Source organism: Desmodus rotundus, chromosome 8 (assembly GCF_022682495.2).
Source record: "Desmodus rotundus isolate HL8 chromosome 8, HLdesRot8A.1, whole genome shotgun sequence".
NCBI classification, from domain to species: Eukaryota; Metazoa; Chordata; class Mammalia; order Chiroptera; family Phyllostomidae; genus Desmodus; species Desmodus rotundus.
This window is the reverse complement of record NC_071394.1, coordinates 33,363,335-33,380,063: the sequence shown is the minus strand read 5'-3', so window position 1 is coordinate 33,380,063 and position 16,729 is coordinate 33,363,335. Positions and strand designations below refer to the sequence as shown.

The 16,729-nt window shown below is 40.3% G+C and overlaps 1 protein-coding gene across 4 annotated transcripts in view; it reads right to left on the bottom strand.

Moving 5' to 3' along the window:
- Nucleotides 1–16,729, bottom strand: part of RUNX1T1 (RUNX1 partner transcriptional co-repressor 1) — a 145,392-nt gene that overhangs the window by 2,284 nt on the left and 126,379 nt on the right. For all 4 annotated transcript variants that reach the window (XM_024572148.3, XM_045181659.2, XM_045181660.3 and 1 more), the window contains 2 exons: nucleotides 13,390–13,580; nucleotides 1–1,620 (listed from right to left, as the gene is read on the bottom strand). The exon at nucleotides 1–1,620 is cut by the window's left edge and continues 2,284 nt beyond it. In XM_024572148.3, coding sequence (XP_024427916.1) covers nucleotides 1,345–1,620; nucleotides 13,390–13,580 — 467 coding nt within the window. In that variant the 3' untranslated portion in view covers nucleotides 1–1,344. The remainder of the gene's footprint in view (nucleotides 1,621–13,389; nucleotides 13,581–16,729) is intronic.

The following is a 16,729-nucleotide window of genomic DNA, read 5'->3' as shown; positions in this document are numbered from 1 at the left end:
CCTCTTACAAAACACCGATATGTTAGCATTCCATGAACATGCTGGTTTCAGGAAAAAAAAAAAATCCTATAAGAGAGTGAAATAGCAGCTCTGAAAGATAGCCTTTTTCTTTTCTTTTCTTGAGGACAACCAAAAAAGTCTTTTTTTCCCCTTTTATTCCCCGAACTACTAGAGAAATATCACTAATACATACAGATATAAAAGCAGCATAGAAAGATACAGGTTTCTCACCAACTAGGAATAAAGAGACTAAATGTGAGCATATGGTTAAACTACAATGCATCTTCACATTTGTCCAACACATTTACAAGAAAAACACCATCGGAAACCTCACAGGACAGAAGTGTTTTAACACGAAGAGAACTACTAGTTTTCAATTAAAAATCTAAACAGGGTGGGGTTGAAAATTTGGAAAGGGGCTGGAACCACCATTTTTTAAAAAGTATTTTTCAGTATAAAATGAATGAGCTGGAATAGACCCAATGTCTTACTCTGTGGAATCTTGCAAAAGTGAACAAACGTTGAAGGGTTATTTAGGGCAGCTGGCTGATGTCAAAGCTGCCAGAATGCTAATTAACTGCAGGCTGCGTCTCTTAACGTGTGTGCGTGCGTGTGTGTGTGTGTGTGTGTGTGTATAAAGGAGCCTTTTGTATTATGGCATTTTTTTTCTTGCTGCTGTATTCATACATCCCACTGCAAATCATCTTTCATTTTTCATTCTGTTGACCTGGATATTATTTCTTTTCAGAAACAGGAAAAAACGAACATCTGTTTCTCCTTCCAATATGCTGCACATATGCGTGTTTTGTAGCGGGTCTTCAAAGTTCAGTTAGCAACCCATGGACGCCATTCATCTTCTTGTTAAAATGTCTACCACTGTAGCCAATGCTCATGCCCTTGAGGGTTTTCCTCTATTTTTTTTCCATTATTGTGTATCAGGAACATTGTGACTTTTAATATTAGCATTTTGCTTTCAACAGCAATTAGCAATCTCTTGGTTTGCTGTTTGGTAAAGCATCGGTTAATGAGGTCATCTAGTTTAAAATCCCAGCTACTGGAAAATAACAGGGAGGAGGTCAAATCTATCATTTCATGTTATATTCTCTGCTCTCTTTTCTAAGGAAAAGATATCTTTGTTATCCACAATAAGTCATTACGACCCGTTACTGGCCCTCTGTGTTACTACCGCCTCAAGACACGGTTAGGTTCTCTCTTGCTGAAGTACTGAAATAGGAAAGTTCATCTACAAACAAACAAAAATAAAAGAACTTTGAGCATCTGAGGATGAAGAATTGGTTTCATGTTGGTCGTGTTGCCTTTCCTCTGACAGTTCTGAGTTCACATCTAGCGAGGGGTTGTCTCTATGGTGGAAGGGGTCCCCGGGGTGGTTGACCTTGGGGTGGCTGCTGGTGGTGTGTCCATAGGGCTCCCGGCCCCGCTGTTGGGCGTGACAGATGAGCTGACCGCAGGTGTGTCCCCCTGCTGCTGGGCCTGCAGGGTCTGTCCACAGATGTGGTGGTGCTTTTCCCAGTCTTTGTGCTGGCAAAACGAGCCACAGTATCGGGCCGTGTTACAGCCGCTGCAGGTTTCACTTGCTTTGCGGCCACAGTTCCAGCAGCTCTAAAGGAGAAGGCAGAACAAAGCAAAATCCCAAATTAGTATGTTGTCCAGGCCGAAGTCTGAGGAAATGTCCCGGGCAGCAGAGCCCCCCTATGTTCAAGGGCTGTGTGGGAAGAATGGGACAGGTGGGTGCGTGCATACACCCTAAACGCACAGGTGAAGGTCGGCTGTGATGGCTGCTCCAACTTCTCTGCCGAACACTATGACGACATCTCAAAAACTGGCTACAGCTCCAGTCCGTGCTGACCACATGATCCCTTCCTTTTAGGTTTGGCTCTCTTCCCTTCTAAATTCTTTGTTCACCTCTACTAGCATTTGCTACATCTACATTTTTTTCCCTTCTAATACCAATACCACGATGATCAGACCCAAATCTATCACTCTGGGCAGAAGCATCATTCTTGTACATATAACAGAAGTTACAAAGGAACTACAAGAACTTTGTATTAGATTCAAAGAAATGTAATGAAGAAGAAGAGGATTCTATTTCCTGCTCCATCACTGACTAGAGAGAGTGAGTCAAGACACTGTAACCTCTCCATGCATTTACTTTTGCCCACTGTTACCAGTTTGCTATTCAGTATCCTCGATAAGCAAACTATCGACTTCAGCTCCCTGGAGGGCAGGGTCCTTGGTTCGTTTATGCTCTGGTTTACTCTAAGCACCCAGAACGGTGTCGAATATATAGCAGGTGCTCAATAAACATATGAAATTCATGAATCTGACTACACCCAATCTGACTTTGAGAAGCTAAAAATACTAAAACTGGATAAATAATAAGGAATTTTATTGACACACACTGCATTCCAGTCGATGGAGTTCCTTCTAGCTCATTTGCTTCTCAGCAGCTCTGGGTAGTTGGAAAAGTGGAGGGAACTAAAACCCTAGACCCTAGCAAGCCCAACGCCTGTGATCAGTGCTTTCCAAGAGGCAAAAAAGCCCCAATGAGGTTGCCTCTGATTTGAACTTTGCAATAAACACATCGTGAATCAGAACACAACGTCCCAGACGCAGAAGAGCGCCTGCACGGGTTAGATACAAGGACCCTGGGAGGAGCTGAAACCACAGGAGGCCAACTTCAAAGGATTGTACAGTAGCTCCTTTGACAAGACACCCCCCCCCACACACACACATTGTGAAATGCTGTATCAAATTATCTTTCGGTGCCATTCACCTTTTTATTCTTTATCTTTCTTGGATTTGATTATTTTCTAGCAAAACAAACTTCTAACTGGTATCTCCAACCAGCTCACAGTAGCACGCGATGGTTGTGTCACTACTAAAACGCATTTTTTAAAGCGCTGATATAGATGGATATTTAAAAATCCTTCCACTACACTTGTTTTACTTTAAGCACGCTGGTTGGGTGGCTTAAGGTGAGCTCATGACAACCCCAGTGGAGTGCTGGCCCGGTGCTCTGGTGTGTATTGGCTTCACCACCGTGCACGGTACGCAGGGGAGTTTTTAGTGGGCATCCTAACTTTGCTACGAAATAAAGGGGCTCGGAGAGTTTCAAACGCTGGAAGCCTACCAACTCAAGAACTCTAATTTAAAACTTCTAGAAAGAGTTCAGTTCTGTGTTATTTCTTTATGATTCAAAAATTATGGCCCAATGAAGGGAGGAAAATAAAACCCAGAAAAACCTCAAGATCTCAAATGCTGGCCAGTGAGAGGTGTTTGAAGTGACCATTGAAGAAATCTATGGTAACATAATAAATAAAAGTAAATTTAAAATTAATAATCAGTATAGAACACATTTTTTTCTACCCTAATTTAACCAGGAGACTAACTCAGAAGATGTTTACTTCTGATCAGAGGTTTCATTACCATAACTTGAATCCTTTCTTTCTCAAAATTAACTCAATCACATCACACGCACAAATGGCCCTGCAAAGACGTGAACAAGCGTGGGCCGGGCCCATCCTTCCGAGCAGTGAGGTCTGACATGGCTCTCAGAAGGAAGTTGACATCCTTGAGGTTTAGCCACTTTTAGAATAATGCCAGCTGGATCCTGGAACAAACTCAGCAAATAAGTGAAATTACTAAATTACATCAGAAAATCCCAATTATAGAACAGAGACTCAGATCCAAAACAATATTTTAAGGAAATTAAATATCTAATCTAAGTCAAGTGGCTTCTTTAAAAAAGACCCTGGCGTGAGGGTGTTTTTTTCTGGCAGAGGCGCACTTTGGCAGACACAACAGTGGTAACGGCCCGGCACGCAGTGCCGCCGCCGGATTGAAATCAGATGTAGGCACCCTTCTCAATTTAAGCTGATTAAACACACAGACTAAACCAGGTAATTACAGATGCATGTGTTGGAGGGTGGAAAGACGAGACAGAATGGGGACTTCTTTAATTTTTAAAGTGTTTTCAAAGATGGGAACAATTTTACAAATAAAAAAAGTGGAATTCTGCCAAATATAGAAACAGATGTTTTGGATCGTGAAGCTGCTGGGAATTGAGCTTTCTTGCCTAGCATGGCCTGATTCTGACCCAGAATTCAAGGGCTCTGGCTAATTTTACCTCTAGTCCCATTCCCAAGCTGTTTGATCAAATTCATTTACCACCCACAGCTGGGACAAAAACAACCTTCAGCTGTAGGGAAGTACAACAAAGAGCAATTCAAATGACCTGGTGGGGGAAAATAACCCTACATACTTTTATTCCTCTTGACATGGCATCGCAATGATTGTATAGGGAACTTTAGCATAAGTATTAAACTCACCAAAAAGCTCCGAAGTGCACATTCCTGTTTTAAAGCTCATTAGAAAGCAGACAAAAAATGATTTCTATTAATGTATTTCTCTTGGATGGCTTTACCGAGTTTCCTGGTGGCTAGTCTGTACCTGCAAGACTGATGGCTGACCAGTGGCACTCGGCCCTACGTACAGAATCTTGCGAGCACTCTAATCTGAATCATGGTAAGTTTCTAAGCTATATGCTGTTCACAAAGGTGGAAACTAAAAACTGTGTGTGATGTCCCACAGTATAGCCACAAAGGGTAGGTAGGGATAAAGGTGGTCAATGACTTAATGTAATTTTACATTTTGAATTTGTACTGTTTATATTCGGGCTAGTATTTCCTAATATTGCTCTATTTCTTCGTTACCTATTTTATTCTTTTTTTAAATAACCGAACTTCCTTTTCAGTCCCCAAAGGAATGGGGCTGGTGACTAAAATACCATGATACTGTAAAACAGTATTTTCAACCGGCGTGCTACAAGAATTTTTAAAACATGCAATACCTGACTATTTAGTCAGGGGCACTGACCTCTTGTCCCTTAGATTGTTAAATAAAAAAGTGACAACAGCCAACACAACAACAGGTTTCTGGTGTGAATGAATCAAAATTACACCTGTTTTTTTCTTCTTTTTTGTCAGATAGCATAAAATAACCATATAGTTTGGAGTGCTGCAGAATTTTAGTAATGAATTTATGTGTGCCATGAGATTAACAAAGGTTGAAAGTTGCTGGTGTAGAAGGCTCAAGGATACTAGTTCATAGTAAATTTCATTTCCAAATCTCATGGCGCTTTATAGTCTTCCCTTATTTGAGATACTATATTCCCTTTTCAGCATACGAGTATTTTATTCCCTATCTGAAAATTGGGAATAGTTCATTGACCAAAGTTAGGCTATGACTCAGATGAAGAGTACGAGGCTGAACACAATGCTCCCCTTTGCTAAATGTACTAATTCTACAGACATTAATGGAAATGATGGATCAAAGCTTTCTAATGCCAAAGCTGCATGTCAAAGCTTATTAATACTCTGTTTCATATCAGCAATTCTCTTCATCCCTAAGAACAAACTTCTTTCCTCTTGTTATTTTAGACATAGAGTGAATGGTCTTTCTGCCCTCCAGGCTAAAATAGTATCTTTTCTGGTTCTTATTGTTGAAAATTAATTTTCCAAGAAACAAAACACTTTTGCCTGAATTACTTTGTTTCCCCAGTTCTTACATACCTGTAATTCTCCAGGAAAAAACCTCTCATATGTAAAGGACACTCAATAAATTCAGTCAAATATTTATAATTACAATCCCACAATTAAAAGAACTCTATAGAAGGTAACACCACTATAATTCACACTAAACATCACATCTTACACTGCCCTTGGCAATTTTAAACCACTTTCAAATACATTTTGCAGCTTAGGAAAGTGAGGCCCCCAAAAATCTGAGGATCAGAGAATGAATAACTTACCTAAAATCACAAAGATATGACATTATTACATAGCCAAGGTTTGACTTGCCCATTCTTTGGACTGCAAAGCAAATACTTTAGACAAGGCCACACTTCGTCAATTTCAGATCTCTCTTAGGGCCTGTTTCGGCTGGAATAAGGTTAGGAGGGTGCTGAACTCCCAAAAGAGCTCAGAGGCTGGGCCAGGAATTTGGAGCACCAAAGACAAGGTATCCTGGTATGCACTGGAAATGGCTTGCCATTTTGACCAGCTTCTGAGTCAGCCTGTGTTGGGTTTCACTTTCAACTATTATCACTTAGTGGATTTAGAACTCCAGGCCAGTGACTTAACCTCTTACTGACAGAAGTTGGAAAACAGGAGTAATAACTGCAGGGTTATTCAGGATTGTATCAGCGCTAACTAAGCATAGGACCTGATGTTCAGTAGGTCCTGAACTAATGGCAGAAACTAACGAGACACCTCCTCCTTTTGGCACTGGCTGAAGGAAAATGAGACTCCATCCAATCTGTACACAGTACAACCTTTAAATCAGAGAGCTCGTGGCTCCTGTGCCTCCCCCCACAGGCAGCTACACAGAGAGAACATGAGCTGCCTTCCCTTACACTTCATTAGTGACCAATTACTTTTTCTCCATCCTCATTGTCCTCAGAGTTTCTACAGATTCACCACTACTGACCGTTTCCCTATCCCTCCTTGTTCAACTCCCCTTGTTGAAATTCCCTCAAATTTGGGGTTTCCGAGATATTAAAATTTGATTCTTATACTCTAACTTCTTCCTCTTCTGTTTGTTCATTTTCCTCTAAATACTTGGCAAGGGAGGAAGCTGGCATAAAGAAAAGAAAATATCCTTCTCTTCCATACTCTCCCTTGTCAGATTGCATGGTTTCAACTATTAAGTGTTCAAAAAAAAAACCCAAAACAAAAAAATCCAGATTCGAACCTGTTTCTCCAGCTCGCATTTCCTTCCTGAGCCGCTCTCTTACTTTGAGCTGCCTGTTCTATAGCTCCACCAAGAGGCTCCTAGGTCACCTAAATCTTTATTCCCTAGCCCTGACTCTCTGGTGTGGTCTATTTCTGTCACTGGGAACAGTCAGGCCCAAGACCTTGTCACCTTACTGGAAACTCCACTTCCTTCAGTCCCTGCAACCACTCTGCCAACCCCCCCAGGCCTTGCTTCCATGGTCTCTTCCTTCCTTTCCAGTCTCATGGTTACTGTCCAAGTTCCTTCCCTGCCCTTCCTGTTAGAATATCCTCTTAATTGGTTTTGCATCTCTCACACTGCTCATTTGTAAGGTGACTTGATATAAAGTACTTCTACTCATCTTTATTTGCACCTCTCAACCACCCTGCAAAGTGGGTCACATAAGCATTATCCCCGTTTTACAAATGAGAAAACTGAAGCTCCAAGAGGGGAACCACGAGATCACTCCACACCCCGTGCTCCATCCACTATACCATGAACATCTACAGAGTCAAACAACTGGACTTCTAATAAATGAAACAAACAAAACTCTTATTGTACCACAGAATCACAGCTCATGCTCTGGGAGCTCCGAATTCTTCTGGGAATCAATAGGTGTGGTTAGATCGTGAGGGCTCTGCCAGCCCTGCATGGTAACCCCACTCTACGGAGTCCACGTGGGTGGTTTGGGTCACACTGTGCCAGTTCCACCGGAAATGGTCACACTGATGCTGGAAGGTGTGATCGAGATGAACCTCTCAGAGTGACCTGCTCACACTATCAGGACTTTTGTAGGTTCTAGAAATATAAAGTTTAAACACACAATCAGTGTTTCTGCTTAAGTGCCACGAAACTGCCCAACTTTGACATACACTGTGCAGTTCCGCACCTGTGTAGGAATAATGAGTAAAGGCTGATGCAATCTGGAGGGACATACCACTTCGGTGGCTTAACGCCCAAAACTAACTACCGGAACAGCACAGTTAGCACTATCTGTTCTGTGCTCACTTCCAGCCATTTGTTTTGATCGCTTAAGCTAAAACAAGTTAGAATCCCAAAGAAGAGATGTTTCAGACCCTTAAAAATAGGCCCAATCTGAATGTTAACTGGAAAAGAAAAACAAGTAAAAAAATATAAAAACAGGAAATAAATATGAAAAATAAAAACAAACAGTTTAAGATGGCCGGATTCAGCAAATTTCCTTTCTTTTGATTTATGCTAATGCTGGCATTACATTCTTGGTGAGAAACGTAACATGCTGTAAAAAGAGAAACTACAGAAAATATCATATTGCTTACATATGCCCAAAGTGCAGCATCATTCTGTTATAATAATGATAATGAGTATGAACCCAAGTCAAGTTAGAGAACTTGGAATAACCTCGGAAACACATACACCGCTACACAATCAGGAAAAAAATTCCCATGACTGCCCTGTGGCTATGAAGAAGGTACACTGGGAGGAAGGCAGCCTGGACTGAGGTCCAGCTCACACTTGCTGCTGCGAGACACCAAGGAGAGGCCTAACCTCCTAAGACTCAGCTTTTCTCAAATGCAAAACGAAGAACAAAAGCACTGTTTCCCTGAACTCGTAGGAAGAGTAAAGGAGCAAAAGTATAGAAAGCACTTTCTATCACATCTGGTACAGAGTTAAACATTCACGGTAGGTCTTCTTGTTTGACTTCAGGCAAAATGAACTTCCTGTTACCCCCAATAACTACGCTGGCCATGGTTCCCACATGCCTGGGACAGACTGGTTTATAGGACTGCCCTGTCCAAAACAGAGCATCCTCTTTTACTCTGACAAATGTCCCTGTTTGAATGATAAATTACATGGCCCCCTACATACAATACCCATGTGTTATTTTCCTGAGTCCAGGCTTTCTTCCTACTCTTTTCTCTACTCAGTTATTTCCAACTCTCCTTTCTTCATTCTGGAACTTTTCCATTATTTACAGCTTACCTTTCAGAATCACGAGTTTTTCTAAGCAGACTGGGCATTACTAGGTCCATCATACATGTGTGAAAATGGAGACAGGGAGAGAAAGACTAAATTTGGAAATTACGGAGAGAAGGAGTCCTTAACATAAACAGCTCAAAAGAAATACGTAACCAGCCAATCCAAGCCTCAAACTCTGCTTGTGACTCCGAAGTTTAGGTTATTTCTTCAAGTTCCCTTGAAGGAGAGAAAGAATTTGTGCATTTCTACTATCTACAGTATAGTTTTATAGATTCGGATCATAAAGATCACATATGATCTAGGTAAGTGATAAGTACATGCCTACAATAGGAGGTGGTTTCTAATAAGGAAGAGAAAGAGGAAAATGAATGTTTTAGTCAAAAAACTTCCCCATGCCTTGTGATGAAGGACTGTGGAAAATACATGCAGACAATGCTTTGCATTACTGTTCTCAATAAATTAAAGTGTTTATGTAAAAACCCCCTTAAACAACATGTGAGGTAAGCAAATAGCATCTTATTCCTTATGAAAAAGTGGAGACTGACAGGAGTACAATGAGTCACCGAGGACCCCCAATGTGGTGACTGAGCTGGCGCCAGAGTTCAGGTCTTCTGCATCCTTTCCCTGGATTCCTTCTGCCACATCCATCTGTCTCTGAGCTTTGCTAGCCAAAGATGATCATCTCATTGGTTGAACACAGCCTTTAAGTGGTATGACCATGTAATTTATTATCTAAAGCAAGACACCTGAGAGTGAAAGACGGCACTTGCAATAACTAGATGGGGACAACAGAAGGAACCTGGGAATATCTCAGTCAAACTAGGATGCACGGGCACCTTGTACCCTACCTTTATGCATTACGGAGCACTATCCTGATTTTCACATGAGACAGCATGAACTATTTAAGCTTTTGTGTTCTATTTGCCCTTTCCAATCCACTGAGGAGATCCATCTAGTTGTATTAAATAACTCATGTGAATTCTTTTAAATTTTTTGATTTGTGTTGTCCATGCACAAAAACTGAAGAAAGCTTATTCCTTCACCACCTACACACACACCTTGGACAGACTGAAGCCATTAAGTTCCCGAAGTTCGCTCAAGTAAGATCACCTGATAAGTAGACCCCAAACCCTGCATGCCCCCAGAAGAATCACAGCTCCCTCTTCTTCTCTGACAGCTAAAGGGCAAATTATGTCCATTCTATCTCATGGATATCCACCCCATACATCTCCAACAAAACTAGCAACCATCTCCATCCAACCATCTTCCTCCTCATCTGTGTCCTGCAACAGATTGGTCCCTCCTTTCCATTTCCTGGAATCTCTCTCCACGCTGCAGCCTGAGCAATCTTCCCAAACACTCATCAGCACAGAGTATTCCTATTTCCAAAGCCTAGCAAAGCTTCCAAAGCTTCCCCTCTTCCCTGCACAGAGGCACTTACATGCCCACTGCCAAGGAAGCAGTGACGAGGCACCCAGGGTTGTGGTGGAGAGGAGGGCAGCTGCTGACATAACTTAGTGATTTGACTCCTCTATTAATTGAGGCAGTGGGGACCACTGCCTTCAGTGCCTAGCACTGGCCTGACACAGAAAAGCTCAAGAATTTGTTACTGAAAGAAAAAAATGAATAAATGGATGTCAGTAATTTACAATTATACACATCAAGTAACAAACTGCTTTGGGCAGGTCACAAACATGATTTTGGAAAGAATGCCCATTAATTTTTGGATGCAGTTTTAAAATCAATGGATCCAACATTTAATGGAAAATTTTTCAACCACTTACTATGATGGCCAGAACTTTTTTTTTTAAAGAAAACAAGAATTCATAAAATTTCTAAAGTACAATGTGGTTTTATCTGGGGCTGAATGGTTAAAATTCAATCAAACCTCTTGCATATAAGAACAGCAGAGAATTCTGAGAAGTACCTGCACTGTCTTCTCCATAGCTCAGCTGGGCCATGCAGTCCTGACCTAATCGGTCCCCCCGCCCTTGGCCAACCATGCTCAGGCCTGGAAGAGGGACTTCTGGCCTACCTAGGCCAAGGAAGCCAGAGCTGTTCTGGCTCTACTGGGGGAGGAAGAAGAAGTGGGGAACCAGGGAGCTTTCTGAACTTGAGGTGATTTGCAATCATCACTGCTAGGGTGACTTTTGTCAGATTGCTTCTATTAATAGGTGTACATTCAGGAGTGTAAGGAAAAACAGGGTGCAAAAAATTAATGTTGGAGTCAAAGCTGTGTCCTCAGTCTTAAGTGAAAAGTAAAAAATTCCTAAGAGGGAACAAAGAATTTACCTACAAAATTCCACTAACAACTGTAAAGGTACAGCAGAACTAAGTCTACCATTAGGCACGTAGGTTGTTCTGGGATGTTGTCCTTCCTCAGGAGAATTAGCAACATTAATTTAGGGCTAATTAACCTTTATTTCTTTGTCAAGTACTTGGGCAAAGCACTTTTAGAGTATAGTGTGTATACACGTGTGTGTATAGACTTGTGTGCAAGTCTAGAAGAGACTCAGCTACATTCAAACGAAATAACTCTCCCATCGTTCGCTCTCCTCTCTCAGGACAATGTCCACATTACTTTTGAAGAAAATAGGCTTAATCCTTAGAGACATCAATCCTTCCCCCACCAAGTCTTAAAGAGCGGCCTTGCAGTCTAAAGGGAAGAAAAGTAGGCAACAGGACTTGAGTTGCCTTTCTTCATCTGCATCCCCAAATTACCATGGTGGTCCTTCCGAACAGCTCCCTCTCTCACTGCTGCAGATCAATGTAAAGACTGACAGCACCCGGCGAGTTCCGGGTTAGCTCCTGCCACGGCCCAGTTGTGTAACTCTAGTCGGGGGAGTTTTCCCGTGGCTAAAGTCCTAGCCACTGTGTGAGACAGTTTCACTCATCTTCGCATCGTGTAAAAGAGCAAAGCTTATGGAGGCTTAGTGGCTTTCCCCAAATCACAGAATTGTGGGAGACGCCACCAGGAATTAAGTTTGGCCCTCTGAATTCCACGCCCTTTCTCCTGGCATAGTGTGCTTGTGCTTTAAAATCCTTGGGAAATCACCACCGAAGACAGGAGTAGTGCTGTGTTAAAGACCAGTTTCCCAAGAGATCCAAAAAGAGAAAAAGAAAAACAATCACGATAGAAAAATCACTCATACCTAGGTTTTTTCATCCTCTCTACTAGTTACCAGAGCTACTGTTTGATGCACCATGTTTTTATAATACTGAATATTAGGGTCAAGATCATATGTTTTTCCGGGTATGTTTTAAGAATAAAGGTAAAAAGCTTACAGATACTGAAGTGATTACAGCACGTGCAAGACAAAGACTTAGTCCTCACTCTCTTTCTAGATATTTTGTCTGCAGAATTTAGTGACCTACAAAATACGCAACATAAATAGGACTTAAACATTCATGTGAAAGTGATAATGTTTTAAGAATGGCAACGACTGCCGCCCCGCATTACTAACTTGAATAGAGGGGGGCGAATTCTCTCCAGAAGATGCTAACGGTTTTGTTTTTTTTAAAGCACAAAACAAGATCCTTAAATATCTTAGCCATGGATGCCGATAAAATTGAATTTATGTCTCGTTTAATTCAACAATGGAAAAGTCAGCAATTAAAGTGCAGATAAACTTCCCTTTGTCCCTCTTTTCCTGAGAAACTTTCAAATGTTGAAAATCAATTCCTTTTGTCCTCTTGATATTCATCTGCTACACATTAAATTGAAATTCTGGGCATAGAGTGATTCCCACAGGGTCTTTCATCTACAGAAAAGCCTGGTACAAATTAAATTCTTACTCTCCCTCGCAAATTATAGATATGTATTAGGGTAGACCATTGATTTATCAGTTCATGGTTCTGCTAGTGCGGCTAATTGTAGTCCTTTATGTAGTTACTCTGGGGCTGGGGATGGTGGTGCTGTATCGGTGTGGAGCAGCACCATGTGCTTGGTCTTACAGACTGTTTTAGAAAACATTCTGTTAGATACTGTGTTTTAGTTACTTCCCAGATCTTTGCACCACTTAGGCTATGAGTGTGTGTGAATGCGTTTTAATATACTGGAACAATACAAAATAATACTGCCTCTGGCAGGGATGTTATATGATGAAATGATCATTATAACTACAATGAAATAGTTATTACAAAAAAAACATGGAAAAGAAGACTGTGCAGAAAATCTCTTAAACATGTTTAATTGACATAAACATTATTTTAGCATTGGATTTAAGGACCAATAGTTAAGGAAATGACTTTGATCCCAGGCATGTAATGTGGTTTTGGAGAGCACAGCTTATACACGGTATCCCTATTAAATCCCTTTTGTTAGAAGGGAACCCCATACATATGCTAACACACACAGCTGGGTTCTTGGCGATAGAAAGTTATACAAATTTTGCTTTAATCTGATACCCCTTAAATATATTAAAAACTTTCTTTGGCAGAGTTGTTCTTTTAGCTCTTTCATAAAGACAAAATTTGATCACCTCTTCTTGATCAATCCCTCAAATGCCAGAACTCCCCAAATTATTCTAACTTTTCCCCAAAGATAGGTTTGTCTAAGGTATCTCCTGGATCAAAAAACGGCCCCTGTAATTCATGGAAACTGCCTTCTTCCCTTGGAAGCTCCCACCCACGCCTCACCTCACTAGAATCCTCCTGCTGATTGATGACAGCGAGCGCGTCCTCCGCCGCCTGCCGCTTGGCCTCGGCCACTGTGCGCTCCATCTTGGCCCGCTCCGTGGTGATCATGTCATGGGCTTTCCTCTCGGCTTCGGACACAGCCTTCTGCAGCTCAGTCATCGCCTGGCGCTTCACCTCGTTAACAGCCTCCTCTGCATGCCAGGCACACCGAACCGGACAAGAGAACAGCTCTCTGTTAGCACGGGACCGTGGACCTGGTTGGCTGTTGAAAAGAACTCTACAGAACAGGCATGACTGCCATCCCACATATTGGGCAGTTCGTCTGGCTAACTAAAAAAACAGCAGATTTCTGAAATTCGGTTAGGAAAACGAAGACTGAAACTTTAACTTGTAATTCTAGGAATATTTCTTAAACTACTGATAGCATTACTACAACTTTTCTACCATAACTATTACCTCCAAAAAGTACTGTGAGACCAAACTAAGTACTTAAAGGACAAAAACCACCACAAGAAACCTGTCTGGGTAACTCGCACACATAAAGAATGTGGTCTGTCGCGATGCTGTAGGTCAGTGATTTTCAACCAGTGTGCCGACAGCAGGCACACCGGTGTGCTGCAAGAATGTTTAAAACATGCAATACCTGTTTAGTCAGGGGCACTGACCTCTTTTCCCTTGGGCTGTCAAATTGAAAAAAATGACAACACCCAAATACAACCACAGCCATCCAGTGTGCATGAATTAAAATTGTATCTATTTTATCAGATTGGCAAAACATATATTTTTTGCAGAATTTTGGTAATTACTTTATGTGTGCCATGAGATGAAAAAGGTTGAAAATCACCACTATAGGTTAATATGAACACAGAAAATACTTGGGTAAAATTTTCAGACAAAAGAGAGAAAGGAAATTCATTTCATACATAAACATATGTAAGTGCAAACAATTATTTTAGTGGTAAAAAATAAAGCACAATAGTGAAAAGGTAATTCATATAACAATTAAGTTAATGCAGACCTTTTAAAGAAAATCGATGATGAGACAGACAGATGATTCAGCTTTTCTTTTTCTTAAATCATTTCCTGAGTAATGTGGGTATGTGCCTTTATAGACTAAATGACAGAGATTTTTCAAAATCATTTCCTCATTTCCAAATTCTAAGCTGTTGTCTATCTCCTTAATCAAATATGTGCACGGTGTCACACAGCCAACTGTTGCACCGGACAAATATAACGGAACCGCAGCACAGGCCAAAACCATCGGGTCCAACCACAAAACCTGCAAGGTGTCAGGTTCGCTTTTTATTTTTGGCTGTGGAAAGTGGGCAAAGATTTATCTAATGTACAACATAAGACTGACAACTAAAACAAGTAATTTCTATTAAAAAAATTAACTGTTCTAATTAACAAGGGAAAATATCCTCCCCCTGAATTAGTTTATCTAATTTTCATCTTTATTCAAAGCAAAATGACAATGATTAATTGAAAATTTAATAAGCAGTAATTATTAACTTGGCAAACCTAGTACCAATTAACACTCTATTAAAACTAATTATGACATGTTTCAAGTGCTTGCACTTAATTGTTTCACCCACTTAAAAAGCACCCTAATTAAATGTTCTGTTTAATTAAAAACATTGATTCCTAATAAAAATGTTTTACTGTAGATTAAAAATGTAAGAGATGCAAATACTTTTATGGTTTCTTAAATTTTTACGGTTTACTTCACACGTCTACTGTCCACGACTTGAGAATCATCAAAAGCCCTCCACTCGTCATTAACTGTCGTGACTTTTGTAGACTCACTCATTTTAGCAGCGTTATTCCTTAAATCCATTCATCTGCAATTACTGTCTGATAGGGTTGGCAGACTGAAATATAAGGGAAAGAGCCAGACTGGAAATATCAACTAAAATATCTTAAGCCTTTACCAGTCGCTTTAAGATATCCATCTACACTCTGAATAGAAGCCGCACGCTGAGACGAGCTTGCAGCAAGTTCTTCACAGACAGGCGAAAGATGCCTTTATGACGCTGTCATAACCAGCTTGGGGCACCAGGGAAGTACTGCCCTTCTAACTATACAGCCAGGGTCTAATTTAGTTTGAATATTCAAAGTGAATTAAAATTCTATCTAAGTGGTAATACAGGACAATAATTTTTGCTTACCATCAAAGCTGTAGCTTGACTAATTGTATATGCAAATCAGGCAATTTATATTTAAATTATGCATTCCTATTCTAATCCCACAGGCATATACAGAACAGCAAAGAGAATTGGTAGGACATTTGCAAGGTGCTTGAATATTTATTACCAACTGCAAACATTCACTGATTAGTTGAAAAAGGGATATACTGAAGAAAACATTCAGTTGTGATTTAAAACCCATCTTTATGGTAGATTTTTTTCAAATAAAGACCTTTTGTAACTTTAGAATGTTTTTTGTTACCTTTGCAGTTACTTTTAAAAATACTACTTTGAAGTGAAAACTGATTGAGTCCTTCAACATTGTTAAGATCCCAAATACTTTTAAATGTATGATATATTATTACAGAGTATTATTGGGGCAGTATAAATATTTGAATACAGTCTGTAGATCAAATAATAGTGCTGTAGCAATGTTCCTGTCCTCATTTTGGTAACTGTATTGAGATTATACAGGAGATGTCCTTGTTCTTAGGAAATATGCACTAAAAAGCCTGGGGAAAGGTAGATGACATCTCCAACTTACTTTCAAATGTTTTGGGAAAAACTATAATGTGTCACAGACAATCAAAGGAGGGAGGAAGGAGATAGGGGAAAAGAGAGAGAAAAGATATTAAAGCAAATACAGTAAAAGACAGAAAACTGGGTGAAAGGTATAGGGTTATTTTTTATAATATTTTTTGGAACTTTCTGCAAGTTTGATGTCATTGAAAATAAAATGGTGGAAAATATTATATGATGTGCTTTTAAGCACAGAATATGCTTTTGCAATTATAATTTTCTGTGAAAAGGGATGCATTAAGTATACTACACTGACTTTTGAGAGCTCTACCCTTGATATTTTTCAAATGCTTTAAACTTTATTTACTTCTCATTTGCCACAAAGGTGTAATATTATGATGTATAACATTTTCATTGCAAAGACAGTTTATGGGTTTTTTTCTTTAAAAATTTGCCCACAGCAAATTTTAGAATCTTGGAAAAAGCTTCCAAGTTGTAACAAGCTGAGGGCAGATGTCACACTCAGCCCTGGATGCCTCGACACAGCTAATGCTAGAAATGCTTTCTCAGAAGCCCAGAAAGATAAACATTGTAAGCAGTTACTCGAGACTTCAAAATGAAACTGTCGTCCACAC